General features: G+C 38.7%; 1 protein-coding gene across 1 annotated transcript; it reads right to left on the bottom strand.

The window, feature by feature from the left end:
- Positions 1 to 774: 774 nt before the first annotated feature.
- LOC129368570 (protocadherin alpha-C2-like) lies at positions 775 to 23984 on the bottom strand. The gene is made up of 4 exons (XM_055043614.1): positions 21177 to 23984; positions 19771 to 19829; positions 14026 to 14111; positions 775 to 4917 (listed from the first exon to the last, which is right to left on the bottom strand). Exons 1-4 carry the CDS (start codon positions 23718 to 23720, stop codon positions 4604 to 4606), a joined length of 3003 nt encoding a protein of 1000 aa, XP_054899589.1. The 5' UTR covers positions 23721 to 23984; the 3' UTR covers positions 775 to 4603.
- Between the last annotated feature and the right edge of the window lie 2617 nt (positions 23985 to 26601).

Genomic DNA, 26601 nt, shown 5'->3' with positions numbered 1-26601 from the left:
AAAATTTATACATAAAAGCAGAACTAGCTACTCAAAGCACAAAGTTAAAGTTAAATATTTTGAGAAACACTATTTCTAGAGTACTTGCCTGGACTTTAGCAAGTGCCTAAAAGAGCATTAGATCAGAGCCCCGGTGTTTTGTGGACAACAATGTAGTATTTATTTTTTACAATGATTTTTTTTTCAAAGAATTATGTGTTGGACTTTCATTGAGATAATCAGCACAAAACGTAAAAACAATGTTACATCTAAGATAACCACACTTTAAACAGACCTTAGATAATTGCTACAACATTTAATGCAATTTTCTAGATATTGCTGGGAACCCCCCCAAAAAACTGAAATTTTAGAGAAAGCAAATGTGGAAAAGGTTAAAACAACATGAAGTAGACATGTAGCTAATTACAAAACTGTAGTGAGTTGTGCAACTTACATATTGCCACTTTCCTAAAATAACAAATTTGTTGAACAGAAGTGACTTTTTTGCCTAAAACATATTTTGGGCAGAAAGAGGTTGTGATATTTTCCAAATCCACTTTTGGCAAAAAAAATAAAATAAAAAATGAGGCCATTATTTTAGGAAGGTGACAAACTAAGACATGCCTAAGGGTATGAGGTACAAAAGCACGCTGAACCCCAGAGGCTTACACCATCCTCTGGCCTTGCTGGTGTGTTGTATTCATAATTTCAGACGAAATCTTGAATTATTTGTAAATGTTAGTTGAAACAGAAAAGATGTCAGCCACCGAAATGAACGCTTGATAAGTTGTAAGATATGTAAGAAAAAAACTTTATTTGTGACTTCTTAACAAAACACATTACCAGATCGATGAAATCATAAGAACCACTATTATCACTGTAACAATGATTAGCAGGTGTACAAAAAAGGTCATGAACAGATCTGTACGGACACAGTGGACCGGTTTGAGCCAGTCACAGCTCCCGCAACCAGCGACTGAGGAACATTCACTATACACAAGCAGAGATTACATCAATTTTATCGTTTTTTTTTTTTTTACAACATTTTATGTTTTTATATACATTTTTTTTCTTTTTTTTCACGTTTTCTTTTTACTGAGCAACAGACAGATATGCAGGATGAGTTAAATGGTTCTATTTCACATCGGTGTTTGTTTGATCATTACAAAGCTCAACACAAGTTTAAGAATTGATTTTCTTCGCTATGAAAATCGTACGGGTAAAAACATAAAAAAAAAAGGCCTTTCTTAATATAACACAACAGCATCATGTATATCTAGTAGATTGAAGTTGTTTTCAGCAGGATAAAAATGTGATTCTTTTAGGTTTTTCCACAATTTACTGTTTGCAATAGTGTGTCTTTATGAAGTAGACGTCTGTTTACTTGGATGGATGAATGCGAGACTTTCAACATGAGTGTATTTTCTAGTATCGGATCTATATGTATTCCAATACACATTGGAGAAGAAAAAAAAACATATCTATGTATATATAGTATCTATATAGAATCTGTTTCCTTTGCTTACAACATGCAAACAGCCACTTGGTGATCTGACAGCACAGAAGTATGTCTGCAGAAAGTCGCAGAGGGGGCAGGAATCAGGGAGAATGGGAGGGATCGGGCCATATAGCAGCACCTACGTACATACCCCAATGGTGATTGGCAATACGATGGTCTAAAGAAAGGAACACTGAGGTGAAATTTTCCGGCGCTTTTAATAATTTTTGTCCTGATGCCTACTGCTTCGAACAGTCTGGCCAACAGTGGTTCACATTTCACCGCTCAAGTTTGGTACTTGACATGGCACTTCCGGGCAACCTTGTTTCAGCAAAAGCAATAAAGCAATAACAACAGTAGGAATAATAGCAGAATTTCTTTCTTTTTCTGCTTTTTTTTTTTTTTTGGGATGACCACCAATGACTGCACAACAAACAGTTTCACCCCCAGTTAGTTTGAACCCCCTCCCCCAACTCCCAAGCCCATCTCTAATTGAATCCAAACCTTAGACCATTTCCATAAGCAATGAACTGTGCTTCACCCTCTTTGTAAGTGATTTGAGTCAACCCAAGTTCATCAGCTCTTATCGAGGAACTCCAATGTCTTTACTCGCACAAAAGTAGCCCAGCGATTTTGCTTTGCGTTGCACTGGACCAAGATTTTTTGCTCCCCTCTGTCTCCTCTTTTTGCCTCTCCATCACATCCAGAAGAGCATAATCTGAGGTCCTGCTAACCTATCAGGCGTCTTCACTATGCCAAACTTAGGAACCCATGCAAGAGGCAACAGAGCTGCCAACAATGAACAGTCAGAAGGTGAGAGTCGCCAGCAGAAGTGCCCAAGCTCGCTTTGATTTGAACCCGAAATGCGAGTGTGTTGCATTGTATTCCTGCGTCGCTTTGTGTGGCTATATGAATATACACAAATGTTATGCGCTGTTACAACTGCACAGTTCACTGAAGGAGGGCGACTCGAAAGAGGCCAAACCATGTAGATCTGAGGAGTCGAGGGAGAAAACAGGCAGCAGGGGCAAGCAAATCCTACAAGCATTGAAGCAGTTGAGGCAGTGGTGCAGAGCTCGAAGAACAACTACTTAACATTCAAAGACAGAGGCGGAGGGATCGGGGCTTGAACAGAAATGAGGCGACAAGCAACCTTTCTGCTTCTGAGCCATATAATACACTCTTTTATTAAGCACTGGCCTTCAGTTCTTTTGCTTCTGGGAAGTAGTGTGGATTCTTGATCTGAACTTGTTTTTTCTTTTATGTGTCCTGTTTGGTAGACAGTGTTTGTTGTTGTTTTTTTCTATGTGTGAGACGAGAAGAGTCTGAATTTTAGTCTGAGTGAGTGTATTATTAAGACCATATTGTGCCTTGCCATGTATAAGTTTGGAGGCCGTCCGCATACGTTGCATGTAGATTCCCTAGTTATTTCCAATTCCCACTTGACAAGCAATACCACAACAGTCTGATTCAGCGTTACCCTATGGAACAACTATATAATTAGGCAAGCAATAAAGCAAGTGCAACTGATACATAATCACAAAACTGCACTCACGAACAGTAAAGTAGCATTTTCCCTTTTTTGTTTGCAAACAGCACGTTTTCGCATTAGCAATTTAGCAAATACCCTTATATGTGCATTTCTATGTTTCTGTCCATTTTCTACAGATTATCTTTCACTGTCAACTAGCTGAAGGTTAAAAAAAAAAAAAGATCAGCTTGAATTGCTGACTCTAAAGTATCTTGTCTATTTTGAGAATTGTTAAAAATACAACAGAGGCTAAATGTTTATGTAACAAAACGTGAAAAACGCTCAACCCCTTGTAGCAAAAAATTCACCTGAAATAAATTTCAGTCTTAATGCCACCAAGGTGGCATATGTATCCTATTAGTGCCAGTCGATGCCTATCGCACACATTCCATAATGTATTGGGAGCACTGTGCTACCACCTAGGGGTTGGAGGTATACTGATTAATCCCTGATTTTATTCATTTTCAGACTATAGTTCAAGTAGCATATGCTTGATAGAGAAAAAAAAATTAACTGTAAATAAATTTAAGGCAATAAACCCACAAGCTCTGCTCACTTCCAGGAGTTTTGAGATGAAGAGTGTTTAAGTTATAGAACAGTCCAAAGAAGAAAACACATCAATTAAAACAAATAGGATAAAACTCACAGCAGCTTTGGAAAATTGTTAGCAAAGAATAATTGGCAGAGAATGGACAAAAACAGTTCTATTATCTTTTAATCATTTTTCTATTTCCCCATCAGTCTAGTCGCATATCTGTTTTAATAATTACCATAGCAACATATTGCTATTGCTGACAAAATACTCATAAAACTCTGTACAATCAATTTCAATAACTTACTAATTCTAAATGAACTACAAGTTATGAAGCCCCTTGCTTATAAACTAACCTGGGGACAAACTTGCAGGACAGCTGGTGCAACCCAGTGCAGGTCTTCAGCCCGTCCAATGTGCTGTTCCATTAAGACGCAGCTGTGTCAATGCGTGCTCCAGCTACTCTCATCCACCTCATACTCTCAAAGGTGATTACCTCATGAAAGATACATAGGAAATATTAGAACTTTTTTCTTTTTTTTTTTCTTTTTTACAAAAGATGTCATGTTCTGAATTCCTATAAGCCCTCGGTAAGACTGAAGGGGAAAGCTTCTACTTCAATTGTTTTGTTGGTTTCCGTTTGGCTTTCACTTCACGTTGGCTTGGTAAGAAATAAGAGTGCCAGAGACATTGACATCAGCTGCTGCAGCCGACAGTGGTCGGATACAAATAGAGCACCATCTATGGCGCATTTCTGTTGTCAAATGTACAAAGCAGATAGCGGCTTGGGGGAGTGGATGGTAAATCACAGGAAGGCTACGCTAACGGATAAATTGTTTTTTGTTTCAATTTGGTCCAGCCTTTGGATTAGGAATATTTGTTGTTCAGTTAATGTGAGAGCCAAGGCTGATCAAACGAGCCTTTGGCCACTGTACAAGGTCTATGCAAACATGGCACAAAGGAAACCCCTTGGTTATATTGTGCATTTGGTTTATTTTTCTGGCTCTGAATCTGGTACGGTAGATTAACTGGTAGCTCTGCTTTTTGGTCACCTCCTTCTCCTCTAATCATCCCCGCTGTCATCCTTTCCCTTATCCTTTTTGTCCTTCTTGTCTTTCTTCTTCTTCTTCTTCTTCTTGGCCTCGTCCTTCTTGCCGAAGCTTATGAAATCACCCTTGTCATCCACAGGGCCCGGGTCATGGCGGATGGAGATGATGGCTGGAGATCCGGGGATGATGAAGGCCTCTGGTGGAATCTCTCCAGGTTTCAGAGGCTGAGGAGGCATATAGCCTTGTCCAGCACCGTATCGGAAGTGCCAGCTATTGCTGTTGACTCCAGCACCCACTGGGGGAGAGAGTTCCCCACCGCCCTCTCCATCTGAAAAAAAAACAAACAAACAAAAAATCATAATAAAAATTAAATAAGTTAAATGTGAGTGGCATTTGAACTGCCTGTTTTACAAATGAAATCTGCTGGACAGTTCATGAAACACATGTGCTTTAATAATAAATACAATGCTTTATGCTACGAATAGTTTCCAGCTAATGGGCAGAAAATTCAGAAAAAATTGCAAACAATCTCCTAAAATTAAATGATGAAATTCCCATTTTTCATATAATAGCCTACAATTTGAAAGCTAAGCTTGTTTTCACCCACACTTTAATCTAGCCTTGATCATTGTTGTGACAATCGTATCAAAGACCGACCTTCTGAGTAATTAGTTAATATTTTATAATATTCAAGTTTTTTTTTTTGACAAACTGCAAATTCCAGTGATTTGAGACTAAGTGGCACTGTGTTAGCAAACGTTAGCGAGCGTTGAATTAGGAGAGAAGTAGTTTGTCCAGAAGTTGCTGAATTGTGTGCTTTGCAGCTTCCACCTACAGTATATTCTGAATCCTTGCTTTACTCTGCCTGTTTTTTGTGAGCTAGAGCTATTATTTTTAGAGGCCTTCGAGGCTGTTCTGTTTTGGTTAATAGAAAGGGTATAGAATAATCTTAGGAAATTTTAGCAGCACGATATATCTTGTGAAAGTGTGGTCTGTCTCGCAAAACACTTTCAAGTTACTGTTACGGTCCAAGGTGATATTTATGGCTCCTGCATGGGAAGGTGAGTGTTTTAGGCTTGGCACCCTTTATTAATATTTTAGATTCTTGTTTTGGGAGTAAAACAAGAAGTATATCTTGAGTTTTCATCTGAAAGTATTACCTTGTCAGATAATAAAAACTGAACAAACTGGCTAACATTTCTTGACTACTCATCTTATTTTTGTTTGTATGGCTGCGTACTTACAGCTAATTAGTTATTTAATTGATTATTTATAAGTTGGTATCTTTTGAAACTTGTGTTATCTAGAAAGAAAAATGGATCAAAAGTTTGCCCCCAAAATACTGTAAAAAAAAATAAATAAAAAATCCTCAATCTAATGAATGAAATATTGTGTGTTTTCTTATGTTGGAATGCAAAATCATACTTCAAGATAACCATTGTTAAAACAGAGGCAGCTGGTTAGAAATCAGTGTAAGCTAAGATCTGAGGACGTGTGTTTATCAATCAATTTGACCAATTTCAACCAATTTTTTTTCCCTTGAAGAAACAAGAAACTAAAAAATGTAAACTAAAACAATCATCCAACTTAAAAACTTTTTGATTTGTCAGTGTGATATTTTGTAGCATTTTCAACTTTCAGACTCAAGTAGTGGAAATATCTCACCTCCCACTTTCCATTCTTTTAGGTTAATAAAAAAATACCCAAATTAAGCACATAGATCTCTTTTTTTTCTTTTATCGACTTAGTGCTTTTGTCATAATCGCAGGAAATAAGGCAGTTGCTCAGTTGAGCGTTAAAGTTGTACTAAAAAAAGCACTTATAGTAATCAATTAAAATTGACATGTGTACATTCTCCCTTTGTGTGGGCATCCAGTCTTTGCCCTATGTGGACAAGTTTGTGTATCTTGAGGTCATTTTCTTGGAGCTGGAGATGGATGGTCAGACTGGATGTAGAGATTTTACTGGAAATTTAGCACCAGCTCTTTGGAAGAGTTCATCGAGTTTACGGTGCCCTCTCACCTCGGTAGAAACAACACTTTATCCATTTATAAGCTTGAAGCAAAATCACATGGGATACAGTTTTACAATATTAATAAGTCGTCATATTTAGGTCAAGTCTATCTCAAAAAGTGCTCTCGGATGGCTATCAGCACACAACTTTGTCTGGTGAAATAGGGCTGCACTGTTTGAGTTCCTTAAATCTGGCAACTAGTTGTTTCTATGCTTGCGCTCTATATTAGCCCTGGTCATCTGATGACTAAGTTGTACAAGACTTTGGATTGAAGCAAAAACACTTATTTAAATATTGTAGGTCTTTCCACTACAGTTGTTTATGTAGCAGCATTTTGGAGATTTAATATTAAAAAAACAACAACAGACAATATATCGATTAAGTTTATAAACAGAATATCATAACTGATTGACCATTATGTGCTAACAGCATTATATTTGGTAACTACATTTTGTCCTTAAAATACTTAGACTAACCAGAATATTGTTACACAGATACATTTTGTGAAACCTCAAAGAAATATTTTAGCTTTCTTTTTTTTTTGCTGGGGGATGACGACTTTGGAATCGGCTCTATTTAATTTATTTACTGTTTTATTACTTGAACTACAGTTTGTTAGAAGTCACAGCAGTGAGTGATTATTTTTAGAACTGTAATTTGGCCCAGATGAGTAAAAGCAAGGTAAGGCAAGGTAATAACCCAGAGAGCTTTTTAATGTGCCAGCATGACTGGTTTTTGTGTGTCGATGATGCCAGCTACATAATCCCACCACGTAGGAGGCCAGAGACAGGGATTCACAGCCTCTAACGCAAACAAGAAACGAACCCAGCTGGCAAGCCAAGAAAAAATAAAATCCCATTTTGAAGGAAACGAATAATAATAACAATAAAAAAAAACAGTAAAATATACCTGTCGCAGTCAAAAGGTCAGACATTTCAGAGTGAAGTGCAAAGGGGTTATTAGATAAGATGAAAAGAGAGAGAACGCATGAGAGCGAGGGAGTCAGAAGGGATGGGGGTGGGCGGGTTTTGCAGACATGGTGCTCTCAGGCCCACACCAGTTCCCTCAGCGCTGACCTACTTTCAGTCTGGATTTTATTTAGATCAAACATGAGCCATTGCAAAAAAGCTTCTTCTTTTTATTTTTTTTTCATTCCTTTGTAGGCTATTTATGACATTGCTGGAGTGCTGAAATTGTTTTAGCCATCATCCCTCCAGGACAAACACTATTTAAAAAAAAAATCTGTTACAACTGTGTGCATGTTCTCGCATCAAATCGCCTCAGCAACAGGAGGAATATCATGCGCTGGCCACAAAAAGAGCGGACGATATGGACACGATTGCACAAGTCAATAGATAGCCCTGCGTAACAGCCACGTTTAGCCATTCAATGAAAAGCTGGGAGTATCACAGGGAGACCTGTGGCAAGATATTGAGCCACAACTCACTACAAATTGATTATATCGCCCCCTAAAATGCAATGATGGAAGCAATTGATGTTTCCAGATTAAGAGAGGGGAAGAGTTATTGCATGATGCAGCAACATAGCAATGCAACATGGCTGTACCACAAGGACAAAAAAGAGACAACAAATATATATTTCAAGGCATTTAATGAATTGCAAGAAAATGAGAAGACATAAAAAAACAAACAAACAAAAAAAAAAACAAACATGTACCAGTTGATTTTTAAATCACATTTGTCTTGTCTTTTTGCAATTCACTTTACTTAAAAGTACAAATAAGCATGTTAACTGGCAAGTATGATTGAGGTAATTTGATGGATCAACCATTACATGTCTCATGTCATTAAAAACAGACTCATTGGCGTAATGCCTTAATGATGTCTGTTTCTGAGGATTATGAAATTTGAGAGCATGGTCTGTTCGTCTGTACTTAATCTGGGTATTAAACCCAGAAAAACACAGCGGCGTTTGGATGTCCTATTTAAATGATACCCATGGTTAGCAGAAACAGATTACATCTGTGGATGAACACAACCATTATTAAAATAAACATTGGATTACATTCAGTAAAATACCAGAAGGCAATTGGAATAAAAAAAAAAAAAAAGAAGATATGTGTTGGGTTGGGCTGCTTACCTATAAAATGAAGATATACTGAAGTTATTGACAAGTTAACTGCTAACATTTCCCACTTTACAGTTCATAAGGCATAGTAAGCCACTGCAGGTTTGCTATGTGAGCAGATAGCTTGACTAATTAAAGAGCGAATGCCAGCTAATTATTACACTACGTAGATCAGAAAAAGCAAAAATATATTACAATTCTTCAGGATAAGCAGTTGAAGCCAATTGGCAGCTTTAATGTGATAACTATTACTATAAGTTTAATATGTAATGCATTTGAGTGGAGGTACAAACATTGGTTATTTTTCTGTTTTACATAAAAATGATTAGATCATGTTACACTTTCTTTTATTGTTTTACACTTCTGTATTTGACATTAGGTTATCAGGTCACCAGCCCATGTCTATGCAGTTAAATGAAAAACTGCTTTTAGTGACAAAATCTTACAAGTAGATTGCCATATATGCACAAAAGAGTCTCGCATTTCAGTGTGCATTAATAATTTCTACTGGTTATCGTGTTTAATATTTTAATTGCTGTAATACGGACATTGCAATTTCTACTTTTTATCATAAATTTCAGTGTTAACGCTCACAGCAGACAATTTAAAAATTATTTCACTGCAACACATCAGTTTGCTGCACAAAATAATTTAGCACAAATTATCTACATTATGATTTTCAACATGCAATAGTTCTCACTCTCAAGTGAATGAAGGTAGCAACTCAGTGTGTACTTTAGACACACAGAACTACTATAGCAGTGCCAAATATTACATTCAGTGCAGGTGTTACATCAAAATCTGCTGATGCAAATCTGCGATTTGGGACAGACAGAGTGAGCCAATGGCTCACTCTATGTGGTCACTGACTAAAACAAATGGGTCAGTCATATTCATAATACAGGGAAACAACAATTCATGGACTATTAATTACAGGTTTCTAAGAGCTGTAATCAACTTCTTCACATTTATTTCAATAACAAATTTTAGCTCCAATAATTGAGTCACCAGTGAAAAAACTCCACATACCATGAAGGTTTCGATATGCATGTTTCTCTTCTGTGCCAATGTCACGTTATTCTGAAACCAATTTCAATGGGAATAAATGAATAAATGATAAATCTAATCAATAAACGCAATTGATTCTAAGCAGATAATGAGTTTATAAAATGAGTTTCCTTTGTGTTTTCCCAACACAAAGCAACACAAAGCAAAATAAAAACCACTTTATTTCTAAATATACCCAAGTAAAATGTCGGCTTTCACGCAATTTTTTTCACAATATAAAAAAAGATCATGCTCCTGCCATAACAAATTAATTTAATGTAAGAATTTTTTGATGTTTTGATCAGGGTTGACAGTAAATATGAGCAGCGCCACATGGGCAACTGTGACTTATTAAGACATGGCAAAACAAAAGGAAAATAAAATCACGACAAAATAAATAAATAAAAATCAGAAACAAGCTTCGGTTTGGCAAACTCCATTTTATGTGCAGGATTCCGACATTTTCCCCCAAATGTGGGTCTTGGCACAGGCAAGAGATTAATGCTTAAACTGATCCTTTGGGGAACGTTCGTTATCAGTCAGGTAGGTTTTTGCTGGATTGCCAGGGTTGAAGGGATAACTATTAAGCTGAAATATAAGGTTATCGCCAAAGACACTCTATCAAGAGCATATTTCATGATAGATTATAAGCAGATGGCACGATTCTGTGCTGAATTTTGATCCATCAACACAGAAGCCAGAAATGCAATTTTAAATGGGATCACCTAAGTTAACTGCTTTGTGCTTGAACAACACTGGGTAATTTATTGATGTTTATGTCCTTTTCTACACTTCAACAAGTAAATAGTCAGGATTAAAAAATAAAAATAATAGTCATGTTAAGAAGGTCATATATAAGACTGGAGATTATCAGTAAATTCTCTTGTCTTGTTATGAATTAGTTTGTGACCATTTTGTCAGTGTAATCTAATTTATTTGTTAACTCAGTATATCAAGCACAGTATATTCAATTGGTAAATGAATATTATAACATGATTTTAATTACAAATTTTTGACAATTGAGTCGGTAAGTAACATATTTCATTAAATTGAGGTAAATAAGCTTTCACTTTTTCCTGCTTCTTTATAAACTGAAAAGTAATAGTAAAGTAATTATTTTGTTCTTGGTTATGTATGCACATGTTTTCTTTGTCCTACTGATTGCTTATTTCCATAAATAAGTCAAATCAAATCTCTTGAAAATCTATTTTTTAAGAGTCCTTCAAAAACTTTGAAAAAGCCAGCTTCACTTTTGCATAGGACCACGTCCTAAGATTCCAAGAAAGTCTGGCCCTTTGGAAGAGTCCGCTATCAGAAATAGAGGGGTGGTTCAAAATTTTTACACAACACTGCAGCTCTAATCAAGTATTGTTGCAGCGCCTTGGGATACCCCAGAGCTTCTCGGGTTGCTCTGACAAATCCTCATCCCGGACATTGTTAATTAGGATATTGATAATAATCAGAGCTATTCCTCTATGTCTGTGTGTGTGTGTGAGAGCAGGTCACGCACCAGATACATGATGCTAGTTGCGCCTTCCTTGCCGCTGCTTCTCTGACACATCTCAAACATTTCCAGAGATAAGCCTATTTCAGCATATGATGAGCTGAAATGGATTATTGTGTAACTGCTGGTAAGCAGGTCAAGCACAGCTCTTTGTGAGGATGTTGCCATGACACCTGAGGAGGATGTAAGAAGCCTCATTTCGCCTAACCTGATGTCCTACATATTAAAAAAAAAAAAAAAAAAAAAATAGGGTACTTTAATTTCAGTCTTGACACAGCTCCATTTTCAAGTGAATCCCTCAAGAGGTCATGCATGAACGGGAACGCGCTTTGCACGTTTAAAAGGCAAGACAGACCTAAATGAGCTGCGGCTCTCCACAGAGAATCCTCTCGGCTTCCCATTCTTTCCGCCTAATATCACACTGGCTGAGTTTCCTTCCTCGTTCTGCTCCCACTCCTGTCTGCAAAAAATTCCATTCAGAGATACACCCGGTTGCGATGGAAACTGCCTTCACCCGCTCCCCCACTGATGGTGGGTGCGGCTGCTGCAGCAATCTCTCAGTTAGACAGTGCGTTGCCAGGCAACAAGTCACATGTCGTTACCTAGCAACAACACCACTGCAGGAACCTGACAATCCTCTTAACCTTTCTCTTGCTCCATCCCCCCGCACCTCGCATTTTCTTTTTTTTTTTTCCGCTCACCCGCCTCCTTTGCTCTTTCTCTTTCGAAACTGCTTTTAATGGATCTCTGTCTCTTTCACCCCCGATATTTGATAAGAGCTTGCCTCTCCCTCCGGCATGAAACAAACGTCTCCCTCATCTGAGCCAAGGATCGCTTATATAAAATGTGAGTTTAAGGGATGCTGCACTTCGGTGCACAGCAGCACGCTGGACAAGTTCATCATTGCAAAAGATTAACTGCAGATATGATATTGTGGCTGCTACAGAAGATGAAAATGTGTCACCAAAAAAAAAAAAAGTCTGATCCTCTGCTAAAAGTATGTCATTCCCTAAGCTCTAAAAAAAATGCCAAATTCAACAAAGCAAGCTGAAATATTATCTACCAAACACAATATTCCATATTCTTAAAAGGCACATATTTTTGAAAAAAGGAAAATATGCAATGTATCTATATACACATCTACTGACAGGGAGGAAGAAACCATCTGTCGCTGACTGTCATGCTACCCTTCACCTTGAAGTCTCCAAGCCTGTTCAAGTTCCTGCAGCCGGACAGAAAATCAATGAATGGAAGCTCAGCTGAAGGGAAGGGAGCACTTTGCAGCGTTGCAACAAATCACAAACATATTCCAGTCATTTTTTGCCACTTTCAACATCTCGTAGTAGTACCGCATGGTCTTAGTCATTAGCTCAAAGGCATACGGTTCTGCAAATGATGCAACGCTCTGCAGGTCGATTCTGGGGCCAAATGTCTTTGCCTGAAAAAAGAAAAGTGGTTTGGCCTTGTTGTTGCACCAGAGGCAGAGTTAAAAGAGGGAAGACGGGCAGCAAAGAAACCAGGCTGGCAATCGAATGCAGGGCGGCTTCATCTAGAAATGTTGGTCTCCTCACGTGAGACTCCTGCTTTATCCAGCGTGCCACACAGTGCACCATCGTTAGAGAGTTTTGAATTGTGGTCTAGCAGAACCTCGGAGTTACACTTAAGCTCGACAATTCACTTTAATGTCCAAGATCATCAAATGAATCACAGCGCTTACAAAATAAAATAATAATAATGATAATAATGATAATAATAATAATAATAAATAATAATAATAATAATAATAATAATAATAATAATAATAATAATAATAAATAAATAAAAAATAGAAAAAATCTGGATGGGCCCAAATACTTTTTTCACTGGACTGTGAGATGCAGAAACTCCTTAAAAATTGAAATGTGTCTTCAATGTTGGATCCGACTCAGGACAAGTGATTTCCAGCTGAAAATAAGTGCATATGTTCAGCAGCAGCTGCTGGCTGCTTTTAAGGGAGGAATCTGTTGTTTATCAGTGGCTCTCCATGAGTACCTTGGGCATTTGGCATCTCATCTAAGATCTGCATCAACATCAGCTTGGAGATCCAGCTGATGCAGATATCTAATCAATAATGCTGTTGAATAACCCGCAAAATCAAAGCAAAGTTTGATTTTTCACATTAGAGCAAATTCACAGCTAAATGTACTCCTGTTTAAGGATGCGGTATCGTTTGTGTTGCAAGTTTTATGGAGCTACTGTTTTTCCCTGTAGAGTTGCCCCAAATAAAGGTTATTAAAGAAGAAGACTGACATTTTGGAGCGTTCACTCATCCATATAAATGCTCAGAGTTAGATGAAAAGAACCATTCTTTCATGTGTGTTTTATGCTTGATTAAGCTGGTGGTTTGCATTCAAGATCGAAAACGTATCATGGTAACTATGGCCGTTAATCCAAAAAATTAATAAAACCCAATTTGTAAAGTTTCATGCTTTCTTTACTTATTTGTATTTGCAGGAGTTTTAAGCTTTTTTTTTTTTTTGTCAAATTAGTGATGTTTTTTCTTGGACATTTATCTGCGAAATCGGCAAGTATGTTTTTTTTCTTTACCAAATGAAGTATTACATTATCTTAAATTAAAGATGTGTTCAACTAAATACCTCTATGAATCTTAGATTCAAGTTGTTGAAATATGTTGCATATGTCTTTTTTGTTCTATTCTTTTCGCACAGATCTGCTGCAGAGATTTACCTCATGTCAAGTCCTGTTTTACATCGCCTTCTGATTACTGCAGTGCTGCCACTCACCTGCAGCACTGGATACAGTAGGCCAGTTCTGCACCAGCATCCCCTGGGCACCCTGCATCACCGAAGACTCCTCCATGTGGACAGAACTAGAAGACAGATCAAACATTCAAACAATCATTTGAAATATTTGATTTTTTTTGTCTGCATTTCTGTATCACACTTATTTTTAATCTACATAGGTCCAAAGTAAATTAACATTTGAAACTTATTTTCTGTACAGATAGATTACATACAGAGTGAGATGTTAATTTAGAAAACTCAAATTCGAAAATTAGTTTCTTAGACAATAAGAACATCAATGATATGGTTCAAAAATGACTTTAAATCCATAAATGTGTGGTTAGGGGAAAAAGTAAGAAAAGAAAAAGTAAGCATGCTGAAAGATTTCTATTTTCAAAAGATATTTTTAATCTGAACAACAAGACTCATTGGAATATTCACTCTCAATTGCAGAACATGACAATATTCAAATTTTATGAGAAACTGAGTTGTTGGCTTTCATCACACGACAGCCACAATCTTTAAAATATTTCACGCTGTGTAATGAATCTATATAATACACGATTTGTCTTTGAGTCAAATGAATTACATGAATTGGCTCTTTAATGATATTTTAATTTACTGGAAAATAGTTGTATTTTTGTCAGCTTAGGTTTTTCTAAGCTGTGTTACACAAATAGAAAGCTTTTCCTCTGAGCACGCTTATGCTAACACCCAGTTGTACACATTTTCATAAGAACAGCAGGGTGCACTAATGGAAAGAAGAAGATAAAAGTCAAACCACTGTCGATGCTTGCTAAAATAGATTTGCTAAGACGTTTGTGAAAGCTCCAGCGAAAGCACTTAAACTTATAACTTCATTCCCGGGACATTTGTTTTTCTCTAAGACTGCCCAATATGAAAGTTGAAGATTTTCTTTTGACAACATCAACTAAAAAGTGCATTTATTGATTGTCTTTGTATGTGGCAAATGTAAAACAATGAATTTAGAAACACTGGAAAAAGGTCAACAGTATATGTACCAATTGAGTGAGACCTGCAAAGTTACCAGTCAATATAATTCTTGTACAATTCTTTGTTTTGGAGATCTGTTTTTTTTTTTCCCAATTTATCGCATTACTATAAAGGGCTGACTTTGGGGCTCGGAGCACTAACAAGTCTACCGCTGTAAAAATAGAAAAGCATTTTGCTCTTCTGAAGAATCAATTTCACCTTTCAACAACAGACTTTAAGTAGGTTGAAATGTCTTAAATATCTTCCTAAGTAGATAGGCAATGACTTCTCTACGGTCAGTAGTGATGTCTTTTCTACTTGGCATTGTGTTAACAAACAGTAAAGTGCTTCAGACTAGTTAATTATCTTAAGTCCTGCTTGTACAGAACTGGTCACACTTGCAAATAATCAATAGCATCCTCAGTCACTATTGATCTTTTTATAACCTACAGAAAAAGGTTACTTGTTTTTTTCCTTAACTCCTTGATTATCTAATTATTAGACTTTGCTACTGTTTGATAAATAAAACCCTCTATTTTGTGTTTTCTATATGCATGAGGTAAATATTTTTAGAACCTGATAAAGTGAATGTGCTCCAACAATAACTGTATGTTAAAATTAAAACAACACACATCCAGTTACATCACCCAAAGGAAAAATGAAAATGTGTTTTTTTGGGGGGGGGTTTGTCACTCAGAAATGACATGTACAGTGAAATATTTCAAGCCTTTATTCCTTGTCATGTTGATGATTATGAACTCCATGCAGAAAGACGCCCGAGGTTTTTGCCGATAGGTAACTGTGCTAACAATTGTCCCACCATGAAGTCAGATTATTTTACTCCTCCAACAGCAAATCTAACTTTTTTTTTAGAGTTTCTTCTGGAGTATATTTGTTTATTAATTTGTTAAAAGTAGACAATCAGTACAGAGAGCTATGTAGCTTCAGCTACCACACCAAACCTAAACCCATGTGTGTATATACGTTGCTATGTATGTCCAAATAAAATTATTAACCCTATGAAAGCGTTGCATGGATGCATACTGACAGGTCTGACCATTGGTCAGTACTGTTGGAGCGACATGCAGAGTGCAGAGCGACACGTCCGCGCCCGTGTTGGGGTTAAGGGTTAATGCGAGCCACGTCTGCGTCTGCGTACGTTACAAGCATTGTCATTTGATGAGATGGCAGCGGCAAATTGCAGAGATGATTTATGTTAATCCATGTCGTGTTTGAAGGCAGCATCCGCGTTCTGATCTCCTGCTCACCATAAAAAATTAACACTAATAGCCAATTAAATCAACCTTAGATGGAGCAGATGACGGGACAAGTCAGTGGTAAGCACAGACAGCATGAAATTAGGAGAATTTTGCACAAAGCGTGGGGATGTGGAAGGGAGACTCATTAGTTCCTGATGTTCCAGCTGTCCTGATTTCCAAATGGAGAAGCTCTTAATTTTATGTTGCTGTGGAACTTTAACCATTTTAAAATTCGCTTCCGGTTGTTATAATATTTCAAATCATTAATGTTATTTATTTTTTTCTGAAAAGTGAACTGTTCTAGTAAAAAAATGAGTCAAGAGTCTTTATTTAGTTACAATGGCATTATTTATTTAATGCCATTGTAATATTCTGCTTGTTAGTGTGTGTGTGGAAGATGTATTTAATTTAGTAATTAGAACTTATGAGAACTTAACAGAAAACATAGTTCACATAAGTTCAAACTGCCCCCTGAGAGATGCACACATATGCATGGAGGGGAGGCTTTAAAGCAGAAATTGATGCATGTGTGCATCTCATAATCTGAGAAAGGTCATCGTCAGCTCGTTTTGTCCTTCATGCTTCCTGCGTAAAGACTGAAAGGGGAGGTGGGAGGGGTAGCGACACTCTGAATGTTGATGACCTATATAGTACTACACTGCAGAGGAAGATGGTTACTGGATCCACAGTTGGAGATGCTCAGACTTTCTTTCTCCAACGGATGAGGACAGAGGTTCAAACAAACTCTGAGGCGTACCCAGAAACGGTTACTGAAAGTGAATAAGGGAAGCTCAGGGGGAGGGGACTGAGCAGCAAAATGATGCTGTGTTTCAATTTGAGCAGGAACGTGTCCAAAGAGAATTTAGCTTCAAAAGTAGATAACCCATATTGGTTGGTTAAACCTAGGCGAATCAACAAAAGCAATAAACTATTATTGGTAGGTTGCTGCGGCACCAGGCAATTACTTATACCACTGAGGCACTGAGGCTTATCTGACTTCCAGTTCAGTTTTGTGAGAAGGCACAACACAACATGAAAATAATGCTCTGACATTGCATTACTATTCATGTGACACTGTAACATAGAACTGATGAAGTTAATGTCAGATTAGACACTCTGGAGCAAAAAGTACATGAAAGACCTTTGTGTCACTCCTACAGAAACGTTGCAACTGTAACCCAAATATCACAGCAAAAGCCCGATAATAATATCACTTCATATCATGGTTAGTTGGCTTCATTGATGGAGATTCCCTCATACAGACAGCATGATTAATTGGTTGCAATCTAGTAATAAATACATGACCATTTCGGGGAACTCATTCCACTCTCAGAACATTGGTTGGTTTTAAAATGTAATAAATAACAGAACACTGCTCTGATTCTAATACTTAGGCACCGTTCAGAATGGCAGGCAATTAAAAACAATGTGATGTAAGAGGCCCAGTTAGTCCTTTACTCTCATTAGGACTGAGATGCCAAGATAGGAAACTCCTTTTGGATGCTTTCTTCTTCTAGAAAAGCTTTCAGCTTTCACACCATTTCATATATAAATTTCATACCTATATGTAGGTAATGCTAATTTGTTCCTTTCAACTTCCCTTTTGTGCCTTCATAAAGAGCATTTTGTTCAGTTCATTTTTCTTTGCAGCTTATTGTATTGCCATAAATTACAGGGATAATTAGAAAACAAATTGTAATTTTATTTAACTATGGATTTTATCTTTCTGAATAGTTTTTGTTCCATTTACAATGTTTCATATATTTATTATTTAGGCCAGTTGATTTATGAATTATGAGAAGTTAAGCCCTCTGATCCAACCTTTCAGCTCTAAGTTCCCTTCTGCTGCTGAAATTATTTACACACGACCACACTTTTTTTTTTTACAATAAACTATAAGCATGTTCTGAAAAATTGCTTCCATCTATTGGCTACAAAAGTGAACATAAAACATTCTCCTAGTGATAATGAATTGCTTTTGACTATGTAGTTAATTTTTTATGCTTTTATACAAATACTTTGAGTAATTTCCTACCTCAATTCCCAGTAGCTTAACCCCAAATTTAGTATTTCAGCACAGCCAAACACACTCTGCTCTGCATAGGTAATTTCTGAGTTCATAACTTGATTTATTCATTCAGTGCTTTAAGTACAAGGGGCCTCCATCATTTAATAATGTGTATGATGTTCTGTTCCTTATTGGCTTCACTGCATTACCTCCCCATAGGGCTCTGCTTTGATTTCTTCTGTGGGTACAACACTATGTTGCTTTTTCAAAAGTAGCTTGTGCTAATAATAGTATGATATTGCTGATACAATTTTTTGCCATTGTGTGAGCTCAGTAAAGTGGGTATTTCATATAGCTCAATGTCAGCGTTAACTCTACTAGGTTGCTGTGCTTCATCAATACGTATCCCATGTTATGGTGCCGCCAGCTACAATTTCGACAATGGAGCCTTCAGTTTGCACACTGTTTCCTGCCACATGCAACACTTTGTTCAATTTATTTTTCTCATCTGACGAGAGCTTCTTCCTTGACATGTTTGCCTCGTCCCCTAACTTGCTTGTAGCAGACTGAAAACAGCTCTTCCTTCTGTTTGTTGGTTTTACATTAAATTGATTTTTCTACAAGGCTTTTTAGAAACCATGGCAACCATTTTGTTTGGTTTGAAACCATGTGACACAATAAATCTTTGGATATTATTTTATGACAAAACCAAGCTTTAAACGTTATCCTTGACCTATCTGCTATGTCCTTGAGACTGTTTTTGATTGATCTTCCCTAATAATCCTTCATATGCCTATATAGAACTTCATTTTTTTTCTGGATATAAATTGTACTCGAATGAATGAGCTCTGTATAGTTTGCATGCCTTCTAAAGTTAATCAGGAACACTGAATTTAATTTAGTGCGATCAAGGTGGCTGTTTGGAAATGCATCCCACATTTTCAGATTTTTATAAACTTGGAATAAAATCCTGTAATCATACACAACTTAGTGTTGGTCCAGACCCTAAAATTCCAATAAAATCTATTAAAGTTGTAATATAAAAAATGTGAAAATGTTCAAGAGGTACCTTAGCAAAATACTTTGTAAGCCTTCACTGAAGTAGAACCTGAAGCTAGAAGTTGTTGTTGCATTTATTTTTTGCACTGCACCTCAAATTTGCAAGTTCTAAGATAGGTTCCTGCCTATATTCTTAATAAAGAAATGCAATAATCATCTTTAATGCATCAATCTGGTATCTAAAGACCAGTTGTTCTTCAGTACCAAACATTGGATTCTGCATACATGTCTTGCTTTTGCATTTACAAACTAAATTCCTTGTCACTATCGCTGAACTTCTTTTGAGAGAACGTTCAGAATGTATTCATAAGTTCACTTGCACAAACTATGCACTTGCATAATAATAGGACTATGATAAAAATCTCAAAATAGGCATAACAGTTGAAGAGAACATAAAAAGTTGGAGGCGAAAAAAAAAATGCTTACCTCTGCACCCCTGCTCTCAAAGACGCAGAGTATCGCCAGTCAGCATTCGGGGCCTTTGGCTGAGAGATCGAAAGAAAGAGGGGAAAAGAAGGGGAGCAAAAAATGGAAAGCACACAGAAAGAGAGAGAGACAGGGAGGGTTGAGAGTGAGTTTAATTTGATCTCATACTGTGCATAGGCAGGCTGGGCCATGGTTTCATCAATTATTTATGATGCACATCCCAGTTCAGGATGTGGTAGGAGGCTGCACATGTGTCCACACATCTGGATACACATTAGCATACATACACACATATTTTAAACCTGTTTGCCACTCAAAGCCGATATGACAGCTTTTTTGACAGATCATTACTTAATCTTCTTCAAATGTGAAAGCTGGAAGGGTTTGGCCGCGTCCCTGAGTGCTCATGTATTTTATTACACTGATGTGTGTGGGTTTATGTGTAACTCGAGTTCATATGTCTGCTAGTGATGAAACTGACGATCCCAGAAGATGTCCCTTGCAATTGAGACCAAGAATGAAAGAAACTTTATTGCCAAAACAGTTTTGTTCCATGAGATTATTGAGTAATATCCCAATACCGGTTTGCTGAACTTGGCATAGGTGGCATGTAGTTTACGTGTTGGTCAATGAAGGGAATTTATTGGTTCATACATTTTAGGCTGACCTTGAAACGTTTATATCTAATAAACAACTTACTGATTTTATTACATGAGAATTACAGAAGTGAAAAAGGGCTAAGTAGAAATTTGGGGCAATTTCAAAAAATGTCTATCTTACAATCAGCGGGACCAGATATTTTAATAAAATTAAGATGCTAAAGCCAGTTTTATTAGAAATCTGGTGAATGGATGAGACTCAGCTCAATTCACATGGAGTCTCTTGTTCAGGGCTCTGCTAAATCTTTTAAATATAATGGATTCTAACATCCCATGTCTGTACAAATCAGGTAAAATTCTATGAAGCGTGATCCGGGTGTTTAACTCTACTACACCATAACTGCGTCTTTTACCCTCTGGCAAGTTGTCACGCTCACAAATGGTTGAGACACTAATAAAAGGCAAAACATTGTTTTGTTTTGTTTTTCTGAAGGTGTAGATATTGTGTCAACCTCAAAATCTGAGACACAAATCTCTGAATCATCAGGAAAAACATTGGTCCCTTGCAAAGCATCAGGAGTGACACTAATGCAGAATGAGTGCTGAGCTCGGCATGGCTATGTGACTGCACTTTACAAAGTGGGAGGTGAAAGAAAGCAATGAAGTCTACAGGGAAGGATCAAATTTGACACAAGGAATGTCAAGTTTGGTAGTCATACTGCCCTCTCAAACATTTTCTGTTTTTATTTAACAGCAACACAAACCTATTATGTACAATTACATTTAATATAATATAAACTGACCCACCTCTGGACATATCTGAAGTGAGGCATCAGGCATACTCAGTCTCCTTACAAATCCACTTCCACTAGTGAAGAAACGGTCAGCGCCACTACCCCAGGTGCCGCTGATAGGCCGACCCGTGTTGTAGAACATGAAGGTGTCACTGCCAGAGGTGGCGGTCAAGCAGGTCTTGTAGCAGTACGTTTTTGTCAGGGAACCATTCCCACGCACCTCGATGTAATGAGGTTCCACTTTAAGGTCTCTTCGAAGCACAACGTTGTTGTTAGGCTGTCCCGGCGCCCCTGCACCTCCTCCCCCGCCTGCACTGACACTGCTGCTCCCGCCATCTGGAGGAGGCTTCTGTGACCCACAGCAAGGGGAACAGGAACCTGGCTGTGAGCAGTAGGCATGGCAGCGGACAATGGCAAGCACCACCACAGTGACCAGGAATACAAACGTTGTGGCACTCAAAGCTACAATAAGGTAGAGAGTCACGTTTGAGAAAAACCATGTGGTATGAGGTCGCATAACTTTCTTGGTATCAGGTGCCACTTTCGGCGCCACCTCCATGACTGCCACATTAATGGTGGCCGTAGAGGAGAGAATTGGCTCACCATGGTCTTTCACCACAACTGTTAGAGCAAAAGAAGTGGAGTTGTCCTCCAGGATCCTTCGAGTGGTCCGGATCTCTCCGGTGTGCTCATGCACTTTGAAAAGGTCCAGGTCAGTGGCAGTCTCCAGCACGTAGACCAGCCAAGCATTCGGACCAGCATCTGCATCATATGCCACCACTTTTGTCACTAAGGCACCAGGCTCTGCATTCTTTTGTACCGTCTCCAGGGACCGTGTCCCATTGCCAGCAGGACTGACTATCAGTGGAGCATGGTCATTCTGATCCATTATATAGATGTAGACGGTAGCAACTCTGCTGAGCGGAGGAATGCCCCCATCCTGGGCTTTGACCTGGAAATGAAACTCTCTCAGTGACTCATAGTCGAAGGCTCGCAGGGCATAAGCCTCCCCTGTATCGGCCTTCACAGACACATATGAGGTGACAGGAATGCCGTGGTTGTTGTCATTGAGCACTGTGTAGGTGATGCGTGCGTTCTCTTTGATGTCTGCATCTTGAGCTTTCACAGTACACAAAGAGGCCCCGTGGGCATTGTTCTCAGTCACATATACTGTGTATGAAGTCTGCTCAAAGCGTGGCGGGTTGTCATTAACGTCTGCCACATCCACCTGTATGGTCTTCTGGGAAGATAACGGAGGGTTTCCTCCGTCCGTGGCACTCAGAGTGACATTGTAGGCATCAGTGGTCTCGCGGTCCAGGAAGGCTGAGGTAACCAGGGTGTAGTAGTTTCTGAATGACTTGATCTTGAATGGAAGGCCTGCTGGGATCTCTAAGGTCACCTGCTTGTTAGTGCCGGAGTCTCGATCAGTGACACTAATGAGGGCCACTACTGTGTCTGCACGGGCGTCCTCCCTCACAGGGCTTGAGAGAGATGACAGCACTATCTGAGGGACATTATCATTCACATCTACAACCTCTACAACCACCTTACAGTGGGCTGCAACTGCACCCGGGCCCTTATCCATTGCCTGGATGTACATCTCATAAGAGTTGGTCTCCTCATAATCAACATTGCTCCTCACTCTTATTTCACCTGTATTGGTGTCCATGCTGAACATCTGTCTGACTCTCTCTGGCGTGTAGCTGCTGAAAGAGTAATAAACCTCTCCATTTGTGCCTTCGTCCAAGTCAGTCGCATTCAGTTTTATCACAAGGGTATCTTTGGGGGAGTTTTCTAACAGTTTCACCTTGTATACCGAGTTGTCGAACACCGGGACATTGTCATTTGAGTCCAGGACCCGGATGTTGATTTTGGCCATGCCTGTTTTTTCAGGTATTCCACCATCTACAGCACTTAGAATTAACTGGTGGTAAGGCGTCTGCTCACGATCCAGGGGCTTTTTGAGCACTAGCTCTATGTGCTTTGTGTTGATTGAAGGTTTGTTTGATACCAGCGCGAAATTCTCGTTTGTGCTGAGCTGATACATGCGGACAGAATTGGACCCAATATCTGGATCTTGAGCGTTTTCAATTGGGTAACGGGAGCCTGGCATAGCCGATTCTGTTATTTCCAGTTGATACTCGTCTCTGGGGAACTGCGGCGCATTGTCATTTGCATCCACAATCTCCACCTCGACGTGGTGCACCTCTGGGGGGTTTTCTACCATCACCTCCAGATTAATGAGGCAGGTGCTAGACAAATCGCACAGCGCCTCTCTGTCGATCCTGTCATTGACGAGCAGTTTGCCATTTTTGGGATTGACAATCACGTAGCGCTTCCCGCTGTTGGAGGTTAACTTGATTTTTCGGGTGGAGAGCCTTCGAATATCCAGCCCCAAATCGTGCGCCAGATCACCTACCAGAGCTCCGTTTTCCAGTTCTTCTGTGATCGAATACCGCAGCTGTCCAAACCCAAGGCCACAAAATAAGGAAAACAGCACAAAATAATAAAAAGGCACATTCCTCCCTGTCCAGTTGCATGTCCCCGTCACAGCCATGGCAAGCTCACAGGATCCGCAGACGGATTAAACGCACCCTTCCGCCTTTTTTGCTTGCAGTATCTCGCATCCCAGCACCTCATGAAGGTGGGCTAATTGGTCTCCCGGTGAATGAAACAGGAGCGGCTCATCCATCGCGTTGCCCGGCTGAAATCAATGCTCCACGGAGCGTTCATATTTTTTCCTTTGTCCGTGATGCGTTTTTTTTTTTCTTCTCCTCTCTCCAATGCGCGTTGCTGACGGGTGTGTTTCCCAGCCGCTGGAGCTGTGAGACCATCAAGATTGATAAAACATGCACGCGCAAAACCGGAAACGACAACGTTAGATTTCAAAGTAAAACCACATTCTATTATTATTATTATTATTATTATTATTATTATTATTATTATTATTATTATTATTATTATTATTATTATTATCATTTCGATTTTTTTCTAAGGGAAAAAATATGATTCATGTTTTCTTTAAGTTATAAATATATACTTTTTTGCAAATGAAAAAAATATATAGGCAGTTTCCAGACCCAAATTTCGAAAAAAACACATGTTGACATGTTCTCTAACAGGTCTTAACAACGCAGCATTTTCTGCATGAAGTTCACCCAAAATGAATTCTTCCAAAAGGGTTCTTCATACCAAAGCATTAGTTAGAGAATTATGTTCCTTCCTCCATGCAAAAGAGTCACCCAGAACAAAGAAAAGGCTTAGAATTTATTGATTCGTTTCTTCTTCTTCTGCTTCCTATTATTATTATTATTATTATTATTATTATTATTATTATTATTATTATTATTATTATTATTATTATTATTATTATTATTATTATTTTAATTTGCTGGAGGGAAGAGTGGAGATGGAGTCGTCTGTTTAAATGTCTAAGGTGAGTTTTGATGCATGATCTGAGATGCACTTATGATTTGGACTCGGTTTATCGTAGGGACATAAGATAAAGGCGAACAATTATTTTCACACTTAAAAAAAAAAGATAGGGTTGCCTTGATAAAACAAGAGACGGATTTCTCTAACAATTTGTGAAAGCGCAGACTGTACGAGCGTAAAGTCCAACGCAGCACGGAGGCGGAAGTGGCTTGGTTTAACTGACGCCGACTTGACGTTGGAGGGAGCGCAGCCCACCCTGGCGCGCGCTCAGACCCCGGCTCTCCCTTCTCCTCTCCGCGGTGGTGCAGCTCTCCTCTTCCATCCACACCCATTTCTCTCCTCTCTCATCCCTCCATTGCTGGTTCGGAGAGCTACAACCAACAACACCTCCGGTCAAAAAAAAGACAGGAAAAAAAAGAGAGAGAAACAGAGTGATGAGGCAGAGGAAGGAAAGAGAAAGCACTGGAAGGATTGCACCAATCGCTTTCACACACATGCTCCCAGTGACACCAGTTGGGTTAAAAATTAACACTAGTAACCGGATTAAAAACGTGGCCTCAATAAACGCACAATTCAGATAGAATTCGTTTTTTTTTATTATTGTTGCATCCCACCCCCAATTTCTTTTATTTATTTTTCTTGCAGAAACGAGAGAAGAAACGTCTGCAGACGCAGACACATGTTTGGGGACTGAGCTCATCCTTTTTGTCGTCCCTTTGTCTTCCTTCGCTTGAGTCGTAGGGACGGTTCGTTTCGCCGGCGGCTATTCTGCGGCGAAGGCGGCGTGCCGCATGGCGAGCGTTTTGGGGAAGACAGCATCGGCCCTGACAATCGCAACCTTCCCTCCTCACGGATCACTGTCAACAGCGGACCTCACGCTGTCAGGTCACATAACCGTTTTGGAAACGAGGCGTGGGGGCTGATCTCATGAAGTCCCGATTTCCTCATTTAGAAACCTGAAGATGAACTCATGTTGGGTGCATCGCAAAAAAAAAAATAAAATAAAATAAAATAAAATCCCCTTGGAGTTTTCCAGATCTCGTCAAAACTTCCTGTGATGTTTGCACGCTTATAAAGAAAAAAACATTGGATTGGAGTCAATGTCGCTTTACTAGTCAAGTCATGCGAAATGCTTCTCAGACAGCAATACATGATTGCAATCCGTGCGTATTTGCGCCTCAGTCTTTTCTCCGGTGCCTTCACTGACAGTCTGTAACATAAATGTATAAGCGCCGCTGTGTACTTTACACTTCCGTTCAGTGGAGCATTGTGCAAGACAGGAGCGCAAACACATCATTGCCATGTTGTGTCTTGATAGTGTAGCACGTACTCAAGCCCTGCCTTTCTTTTGTTTCAATTATAGCTGCAAGTCGTTTGCAGTGTATCTCCACCAGCTCGACATATTTAGAAACTGAAACATTTTGCCCATTTTTTTTCCACCTCAATCAGAGTCGAAGGAAAACATTTGTGAGCCTAATTTTTCTCCTTGCCTCAGATTCCCGATTGAATTTAGACGTGGACACATGGATCTCCTTCGTTATACCTGAAGTTAAATGGAAGTAAGGGGAACCCCCATAAGATGATGCTGCCACTACCCCTCATCACCATGTTTTTTTTTTTTTTCCCACAATAAAGTGGCCTATTAGAGTTGACTCCAAACATATCATTTCACATGTTGGCTGGAACTAAATACATGCCACACTAAGAGAGATAATACCGACAAAAATTAAGTTGTTCACATAATCTTTCCATCCAAACTGCAGACTTCTCTGGAGTCAATTATTTAGAGTTCTGAGTCTTTATATACAGATATTTTAGAAAAATACAATCAAGAATGGGACTTATATGAATTCCATTAATACATATTTAAATATGGAACCTGTCAGAGCCTCAGATGTCCAGATGAAGAGCTGGATGGATAGCATGGGTTTCAGCTGGTTCCTAATTTCAAACCAGCTGAAATTAGGAAAGTTTCTCGCTAAGAGGGGATGGTGCATCAGGTC

Source organism: Poeciliopsis prolifica, unplaced genomic scaffold (genome assembly GCF_027474105.1).
Source record: "Poeciliopsis prolifica strain line A6 unplaced genomic scaffold, Auburn_PproV2 SCAFFOLD019, whole genome shotgun sequence".
NCBI classification, from domain to species: Eukaryota; Metazoa; Chordata; class Actinopteri; order Cyprinodontiformes; family Poeciliidae; genus Poeciliopsis; species Poeciliopsis prolifica.
The sequence above is the reverse complement of the archived record's forward strand: the minus strand, read 5'-3'. Positions and strand labels throughout refer to the sequence as shown.